The sequence below is a fragment of the Abramis brama genome, assembly GCF_963993115.1.
Source record: "Abramis brama genome assembly, chromosome: 3".
NCBI lineage: Eukaryota > Metazoa > Chordata > Actinopteri > Cypriniformes > Leuciscidae > Abramis > Abramis brama.
Window position 1 is genome coordinate 22,842,180 of NC_139965.1, and position 9,021 is coordinate 22,851,200.

The following is a 9,021-nucleotide window of genomic DNA, read 5'->3' on the forward strand; positions in this document are numbered from 1 at the left end:
GCCTTTGTTGTCATCTATTGCTAACTTAAATTTAATCTAAAAAATAAATAATTTAACAAAAATTTAGTAACACTAAATGTAATCTTTAGCAAATATCCAACTAAATATTTTTTTATACTGTTGTTGTGATGCTTAAATTCACATGTATCATTTTAAATGTTTATTTTTTCTTTAGTGTTTTATTTTTCATTTATTTAGACAAAATTAATTTTAACATCGGTGATAACATGAAAATTGGCTTATCAGTATCAGCCAAAATTATATTAATGTTCTGCATCCCTATTAAGCATTAAAAATCATTGCGTGTAACACAATAATATATATATATATATATATACAATATATATTGTTTCAAAGCAGCATTACTGTGATAAACAGGAAAATAACACTTAATAATACGTATTTGTTGCATATTTTGGCATCTGAACTACTGATTCAAATATCTCAGAATCCTGTTTTTCTCCCACAGTTCTTCATGCTCATACTCGTCATATTCCTGGCAGAGCTGGCGGTGGCCATTCTGGCGTTCATATTCCGGGAGCATGTGAGTATTATTATAGCTGGATATCATCAAGCCACCTGTAATATACCTCTGCTCTCACTACTCTTGTCTATCCTTGGATCAACAGCTCACCAGAGATTACTTCACCAAGGAGCTGAAAACACATTACCAAGGCACCAATAGCACTGATGTCTTCACCTCCACATGGAACGCCATTATGACCACAGTACAATAATACTGAATACCTCTGCCCAGCTCTATTACACAATAATGGCATTCAGGACGTTTAACTGACTATTGGTGTCTCCACAGTTTGATTGCTGTGGGGTGAACAGTGCTGAAGACTTTGAGGATCAGAGCCTCTTCAGAAGGCTGAACCCCAGCAGACTAGTGCCAGAGGTCTGTTGTCAGAGGAACGATCTGATGATGAGCAGAGAGGACTGTCTCAAGGGAATTATGCCAATCCGGAACAAGGTCAGCAATGAGTTTACAAATTAGTAAATACATGCATCAAGTAGTTTACAGTTGATTAGAAGGAAGAAAACCAAACATGTTTTTATTGGAGGAAAAAGGGGCGTGGTATCCACCTTATTTTTCAGGTAAGAGCGGGCACAGCCATTTGTAATTTGGTAACACTTTAGAATACTGTTCCTTCATTAATGAATAACTACACAGGAACAAATGAGTAATGCACTATTAACATTCTAGTAACTACTATTAACTAACAAGAAATAATAGCGCTCAGTTGAATGTGGTAGTTCACTAGCTAATCAGTAACTAATATTTTTTTCAGACCTCACCAGAGAACTACTATATATACAGGTTAATAATTAACATGAATAATGCATAATTTAAGGTATAATAAAAGGTAAGGGTAACCCACTAGTAAGGAATCAAGTGTTACTACATCCTTCTAAGACTAAGACTTCTAAGACACTGAAGACTACTAAGAACTATTCAGGTTGATAATTAATATTAATAATGCAATGTATAATATAAGGTAACGGTAACCCATTAGTAATGAATCAAGTGTTACTACATCCTTTTAAAAGAACTAATAATAATTTGGATCAGTATTCTAAAGTGAAAAACATGATAACTACCTAATATTGACTGAAGTCATTGTAAGCTTTTGAGAATTTTGTAAGATTTTGAATAGTAATTCCTTCCGATGGATTTGGTAACACTTTAGTCATTACTTGTGTGTTCCCATGATCTTCACTTTAGAATACTGATCCAAATAATTAGTAGTTCCTTTAGAAGGATGTAGTAACACTTCAATTCATTACTAATGGGTTACCATTACCTTGTATTATACATTGCATTATTAATATTAATTATCAACCTGAATATAGTAGTTCTTAGTAGTCTTCAGTGAGGTATGAAAAATAGTAGTTAATGATTAATAGTGAACTACCACATTCGACTGAGCGCTATTACTTACTAATTAGTTAATCAGAGTTTCTTGTTAGTTAATAGTTGTTACTAGAATGTTAATAGTGCGTTACTCATTTGTTCCTGTGTAGTTATTCATTAATGAAGGAACAGTATTTTAAAGTGTTACCTGCAGAGGTGGACAAAGTACACAACTTCCTTACTTGAGTGAAAGTACAGATACTACTGCTCAAATATTACTCCGTTTCAAGTAAAAGTTGCAAAGGCCGATTTTTACTTAAGTAAAAGTACAGAAGAACTTGTTTTTAAAAGTACTTAAGTATCAAAAGTAAATGTCAATGCATTGTTTTATTATTGTTGCATTGTTGTATGTAATACTTACAGTAGGCCTACCTTATGCCTCTTAATCTATGCCTGCCTACCTACCCTCATATCAATATCAAATTTATTTCTAGAGCACAGTTCCAGTAGTGGGATTGAATGTGAGATTAAATAAGTGCACTCAATAATGTCCACAATGGTTTCGGACACCCAAATGGCTGTTCCCTCAAATATTGCCCTATTTAAAGTTTTTTGACTTTTAGTATTATGTTAGCCTTACTGTTATCTATAAGCTAGTGTGCTCCAAAACAAAATTCACATTTAGAAGACCAAACCCAGAGCTGATAATGAAAATGAGGTTGATGTCAGAATCCAACGGCAGATTGACATTTTTCTCCAATGTTGGACAGACGTATTGTGGTTGAAAATGAAAATTAGGTTGATGTCAGAAACCAACATCAGTCGGGTTCTGACGTCAAACCGACTTTCATTTCCAACCAAAATGCAACCCCTGCAACCAAAATCATCCCCTGACTGACATTACTACTTTCTACTCAAGGACCATGACAGAATTGTAGTGGACTAAAAAGTACGATATTTGTCTTTCAAATGTAGTGAAGTTAAAGTAAAAAGTTTCCAGAAAAAATTATACTCAAGTAAAGTACAGATACTCAAAAAGTGTACTTAAGTACAGTACTCAAGTAAATGTACTTTGTAACTGTCCACCTCTGGTTACCTGTAATTTTAATGTGTCTGGCTTCCGATGTCATTCGCTTCCAGTTATTTTTAGCTTTACTAAACAGCTCGTTATGCTGTGCTCGATATTGCAAACTGTTATTTCTTACCATATTATTTGAATGTGTTGTCTTAATTGTAAACACGCTGGTTTAAAGAGCAAACAGTTTAATGCACTTTGATATATTCTTCTTGTTATTTCCTTATAGTGGCTAATAAATCGGAAGTCTCGCACATTCACAGAAAACACCTTACTTCACGTTGAAAAATTAGGTGGATATAACCGTCTGCATTATAGCTCACAAAATAAATGTGAATTTCAGTCATATATTTCAATATGACATATAAAGTCATGTGTAGCTACTCTTCTACCAATATAGATATATTGATTCTAACCATTTAGAATGACAACACTATGAGCGATGAATAAATGAGAAATTCAATATCCATTGAAGCAGCAACCTTTTGTTTTCTCATATTGAAATTCACACTTCTTTCAAACAGGGCTGTTATTCAGCAGTGGTGGACTATTTTGAGACATACATCTATATGGCTGGAGCCCTTGCTATTGTGGTGCTGACTATTGAAGTAAGGTTATGATTTTTATTTTTATAATGAAAGTCAAAAGTATGATGTGATCAATTTACACTTGTATGTTTTGGCAAAAAAGAACTGAGTTGTGATCGCCACCTAGTGGAGAGAGTATGAGTAGCTTCGCCATGAAATGTTGTTCAATGTAGAATATTTTTAAAACCTTATTTTTTAGAGAACTCTTTACTAATTTTATTTGTGTTTCTCTTTCATCAGCTCTTTGCCATGGTCTTTGCTATGTGTTTGTTTAGAGGAATCCAGTAATTTTCACACTCAGTAAGGACATTTTGAGGAGGAAGAACATGGCATGACATGGACAACAATTTTTAAAGAAGAAAAAGAAGAAAACGCTTATATATTTGCCATCTCTGTGTTGTTATGTAAGGAATTATGTTGGAATATTTGAGAATTGCCAAAAATGTATCGTACTTCACAGCTGGGACTTTGAGGTACTTGTTTGTGAAAACGTAAAAAAGTAAAAGTAATTCGTACATTAAAGGTGGTATGGAGGGATGCACTGATATTTGGTGGAATATTTATAGATGACAAAATACTGATTCCTACTAAGATGTTTTACCTCTTATCTACAGTAGATTGTTCATCACTGATCCAGAGCCATGCTTAAAAAAACCCTACACCGTGTGAATGGAAGTGTGTCTGTGAAACAGAAAAGTTTGGTTTGTGTGTGTGCTTGTGTTTCTGTAAAAAATCGGAGAGGCCAGCAGCTTCTATAAAATAATGTTTTGTGAGTTATAGTCGTGAATATTTTATGTCATTTTAGCAAAACTGTGGTGTATTTGTGTTTTATCTATTGTACACATTGAATGATATTAAAAAAGAAAAAAAGAACATCTGGAGAGTATGTTTGCATGTTTCCCATCATGAGTGGCTTTTCCAATAGCTATTTTAACCATTCTAGATGAAAGCTTTCAGTACATTCATTTTGAAGCACATACTAAATACTACATGAACCGAACATGGTTTTAAGGAGTATGTCTATAGACAGGGAATGGACAAGTACTGACAAGTACGATTCAACTCATATCTCCAGAGTGGAGCATAAATATTGCATTAGGAAGATGAAAATATTAGTTATATTATTAAAATTCTAGGAAGCTGAATTTTAAAACCAACTGGTTTACAGTTCAAAGAAGAAGAAATAAGCATTACAATCTGCTTTCCCTGCCTCCAGCTATTCAAGATAAATAGCCTGGGCAGTGATTCTCAAGACTCTTGCGACTGCAAGAGACGCACACACAAGCAGGTAAAAAAAGCCTAAAATGCACATTCTTTGCATTTTCCCATGCATCCCAGAATGAGTTTGTATTTTCCAAGTGCTAAACATAATAATTATTTTCTGAATGCTAACTGCCTATGTTTAATTTTGTTTGTTTGCTTGCTTAATGCTTAGCAAGCATTGTTACATATGACTTAACAAATAAGATGTCCGAGAACAGCACTATTAAAAGTGTATGGAAGTCAACATTAGCCATTGACTTCCATATAGGGGGGGAAAAAAATACTATGGAAGTCAATGGCTGCCGTCAACTGTCTGGTTACCAACATTCTTCAAAATATCTTCTTTCATGTTCAGAAGAAAGAAACTCATACAGGTTTGGAACAACATAAGAATTAATAAATTATGACAGAATTTTCATTTTTGGTTGAACTATCCCTTAGCACTTTTAAATGTGTAACCCCTTAACTGTCACTGTCCTGCTAGCAGGATGCTTGGCTTTTTTTTTTTATTGCCTTTTTTTCATATCACATATTTTGGTAATCATCATGAATTAGGTATCATTCAAAAGCTTACGAACTTAAAATTCTGTGAAAACCATTTTGAAATTGAGGTTGTGTTAACAGTGAAACGATACTTAAAATTTCAAGGAACTTCAATATTTGTGATATCAACTTCAAATTTGGAACACAACTTGGTTATATGGCTTTGATTTTATCTGCTGAGTGTCTTCTTTAAAACAAGACCAAACATAGGTCTATATTCCAAAGCATTCTTGAATTACAACTATTTAAAGGTGCATTGTGTAATATTTAGGAGGATATGTAGACAGAAATGCAATATAATATACATAACTATGTTTTCAGTGGTGTATAAAGAGCTTACTTAATGAATCGTTATGTTTTTATTACCTTAGAATGAGGAGTTTCTATCTACATACACCGCGGGTCCCCTTATATTGAAATGCGCCGACATGTTTCTACAGTAGCCCTAAACGGACAAACGCGTTTCGTCACTATGTTCTTCATGCAAAGAAGCTAGCTAAAGTCAGCAAATAAACTGATACAATGATGAACAAGTAACAATAATATTCGCAATAACATAGCGTTTTACTGAATAATAAAGTAAACACGATTTCTTAATTTATCTTTGTAAAGAAACATTGCTTAACTGGCTACTTTCTGTGGTCTCAGACAACGACATCTCCTGTCGGCTACCGTAACTTCTGTTGGGTGCAAACCTCACCACTAGATGGCGCTAAAATTGACACACTGCACCTTTAAGTTTGGATAGAACACTTCTGTATTGTTGAGTTCAAATGTGCTAGGGTCAACTTTATATCCATCATGGAGTCAGCTTTATGTCAGATTTAAGCAAGGTGAAAACGCCAACCCATTATGATTCAGACTGGTGACAGACGCTATGAATGTCAGCCTTTTCTAAAGTCACTATACCTTGCACCTTGACAAGCACCTCCATTTAATAGCGTTCTTGCTACGCATAAATTCTGTGGCTTGTGAATTTTTAAACGTAGGAAAACAGTAGGTTTATATAAAAATGCTTTATTGATGCATATCAAAGACCATCCTGTAATGAGAAAAAAAAGCAGATTTAGCCTACACTGTAGTTTCACACACACACACACACACACACACACACACACACACACACACACACACACACACACACACACACACACACACACACACACACAAACACACACAAATAATAATAACAATAATAAATATTCAGCTAAGTACACCTATTCAGCCCACTTTCAACTTTGAAATAACACACACACACACACACACATTAAAATGTAAATTTTTTTTTTACATTTTACATTTTTAGTTTACACTTTAAAATTGCACAGAAAACAAATATTTATATTTCAGTTTGTCCATCATTTACTGACTAAACTAATAAAAATGTCTGAACACATATTTTAGTGGGTCTTAAGGTACACCTTTCCTTTTATTCTGACAATATCACTTACATCCAACTTTCTGTCCAACAACTGTATTTCCTTCTCCACTTTGCGCATTTTTAAGGCTCTGTATGCCATTTCCTGCTTTCTGTTGTAGATCTCGACTTGGAGATACTTTTTGTACAGGGTCTTAACATCTTCCAAAGGTTCCTTAAAAAACAAAACAAAAAAGTGAGCATTAAAACATCTTCCAGCATTTTATATCACCAAATAGTATTGTTATGCCCTGCCACATACCCTTTGTTAAATATTGTTTTATAATCAAATTGTAAATGTTTTTTAATTAAGCATTTAGTATTACATATTATATTATTTATTTAATACTATGATAATTGACATTCCATTAAAAAAATAAATAAATCAGAGCTGCAAACTTACAGAGTCCAGTTCATCATCTGATAATATAGGTGGCGGAAGGAGGTTCAATCCATGTTCAGACACTGAAATTATGTGATATGAATGATGTATATTTAACTGCAGTATTGATTTAAAGAGTCAAAGAAAGACAGAGGTGCGGATACCTTTGACATAACTGCTGCAGCCAGCCACATCTCCTGGATCAGAGCAGCAGCCGCCAACTATGTGCTCTATGATAGGACCCTCCACATCGTTCTCAGGGGCCAGCTCCTCCTCATCTATGTACTCCTCTTTTGTTGGGACTGGTAGTAGTCCCATCGTCTTTAGGGCAGCCCTTCTCTTGTTAGCTAAATTATTTGCATCTTTGAAGTTATTCAATTCAAAAACACTTCAAAACACATTGAGTATTTTATATAGACCAGGGGTTTTCAAACTGGGCCCGGGCCACAAGGGGGTGCTAGGGGTCTGCAGAAACTGTCACAGGGGAAAAAGTGTAAAACATGTACAATATAAAGGTTTGGTTACAATTTCAATCTGCTTTCTAAAGACTGAGTAAAGATAATAAGATGTATCTTTATTTATAGATTTATATTGAAAGCTATAGTTTTTAAACACAGAAATGTAATCAACAAATCTGTGTTGTACTGCACATGCTTTCAAGAGTAGTTTGTGAGAGTTTCTCCTCACCTCTTGCAACCCATTTGGGGTTTTAAGACCTTATTACCTGTAAAGCTGTGTGGGAAAATATTGATTATATTATAATTATATCATAGTGTAATATATAACTTTGAAAAAGTGTTTCTCTTCATATTTATACTTCAGGTTTATACACCTGACATTACTCAAATAGTGACTAAAAAAGAGATAGACCTATGCTGACTTACACTTATCCAGATAATATTTGAGTACATTGTGAAAGCAAGTTATTTAATTTAGCAAATAACATGTTGTGTTTTATAATATTATTCTTAGTTTTCACACACAGTAGGCCTAGCTGGGTCTTTATAGATAGGAAGGGAGGGAGTCCCTAACAAAGGGGATTATCATATTAACATGGCCCGTGGGCTGGCATCACCAAAATCGAAAAACCTACGACCTACCACTTTGAACGATGTTCTTGTATTTCGTCTTCACTTGCTGCCACGTTCGTCTAGGTCCCATAGGGTTGGATCTACAATTGAAATGTGGGCGTGACAAAGAGCAGAATGAGAGAGAAAGCAGCTGAGCTTAGACATTTGATTCATACACTAGCTGTAGTGTAGCACATGCGTCATGTTTACTGCATAATGAACTCTCCCAGACTAATTACATGTAGAATATACTTACGCATTTAATTTGACAGATATTTTTCGCCACGCATCCTGACGGACTTTTGCAGCCGCTATTGTATTCCCTTTCGTCTTTATTAAATGTTTAACTTCGTTATATCCTTCAATTAGAAGTTGCAATTCAGTCGGGCTGAAATATGCAGCACGCTGTTGTTTGGCCATGATGTTAGTTAGGAAACTGTTCAATCTTCACACGAACGCTCAGTTACCTTAATGAGTCCTCTTGAAATTAGCTAGATACTTAAATCCGAGATATGTGTTGGAAGAATCGGAAAAAAGTCAATTTCAGACAGCCTATCGAGCCAGCTCAATCCGGGATATGTAAACTAATCCGGGCTTTGTTAAACCACAGTCGAAGAACAGGACCCAGAGGATTGTTTCATGTCTAAAAACACCAGCCATATATAAATGTTTGCCCTAATGTTCAAACCAATGCACAACAATAACGTTTAAAGTTATTTACGCCGTAAGAAAAAAATGGTGGCTGCCTGAAACCATAAGCTGATTAGCTCTTGTGTATGGTTGTGTCTAAAAACGCGTGAGCTGACTATCTAGACACATAAGGTAC

General features: G+C 34.7%; 2 protein-coding genes across 4 annotated transcripts in view; one reads left to right on the forward strand and one right to left on the reverse strand.

Moving 5' to 3' along the window:
• Nucleotides 1-4,376, forward strand: part of tspan18a (tetraspanin 18a) — a 31,162-nt gene extending 26,786 nt beyond the window's left edge. For both annotated transcript variants that reach the window (XM_084109823.1, XM_084109822.1), the window contains exons 5-9: nucleotides 470-544; nucleotides 630-728; nucleotides 815-976; nucleotides 3,458-3,541; nucleotides 3,761-4,376. In XM_084109823.1, the coding sequence (XP_083965949.1) occupies nucleotides 470-544; nucleotides 630-728; nucleotides 815-976; nucleotides 3,458-3,541; nucleotides 3,761-3,808 (468 nt within the window). In that variant the 3' untranslated portion in view covers nucleotides 3,809-4,376. The remainder of the gene's footprint in view (nucleotides 1-469; nucleotides 545-629; nucleotides 729-814; nucleotides 977-3,457; nucleotides 3,542-3,760) is intronic.
• A 1,951-nt stretch (nucleotides 4,377-6,327) lies between these two features.
• LOC311080463 (uncharacterized protein) lies at nucleotides 6,328-8,971 on the reverse strand. Of its 2 annotated transcripts, XM_084110450.1 has the most exons (6): nucleotides 8,452-8,971; nucleotides 8,226-8,296; nucleotides 7,290-7,472; nucleotides 7,147-7,208; nucleotides 6,778-6,918; nucleotides 6,328-6,368 (listed from the first exon to the last, which is right to left on the reverse strand). In XM_084110450.1, the coding sequence occupies exons 1-6, from the start codon at nucleotides 8,613-8,615 to the stop codon at nucleotides 6,357-6,359; spliced, it is 633 nt and encodes a 210-aa protein (XP_083966576.1). In that variant the 5' UTR covers nucleotides 8,616-8,971; the 3' UTR covers nucleotides 6,328-6,356. The 2 variants fall into 2 exon arrangements, with proteins under 2 accessions (XP_083966576.1, XP_083966575.1); XM_084110449.1 differs by lacking the exon at nucleotides 6,328-6,368 and having other exon boundaries at nucleotides 6,586-6,918; nucleotides 8,452-8,759.
• Between the last annotated feature and the right edge of the window lie 50 nt (nucleotides 8,972-9,021).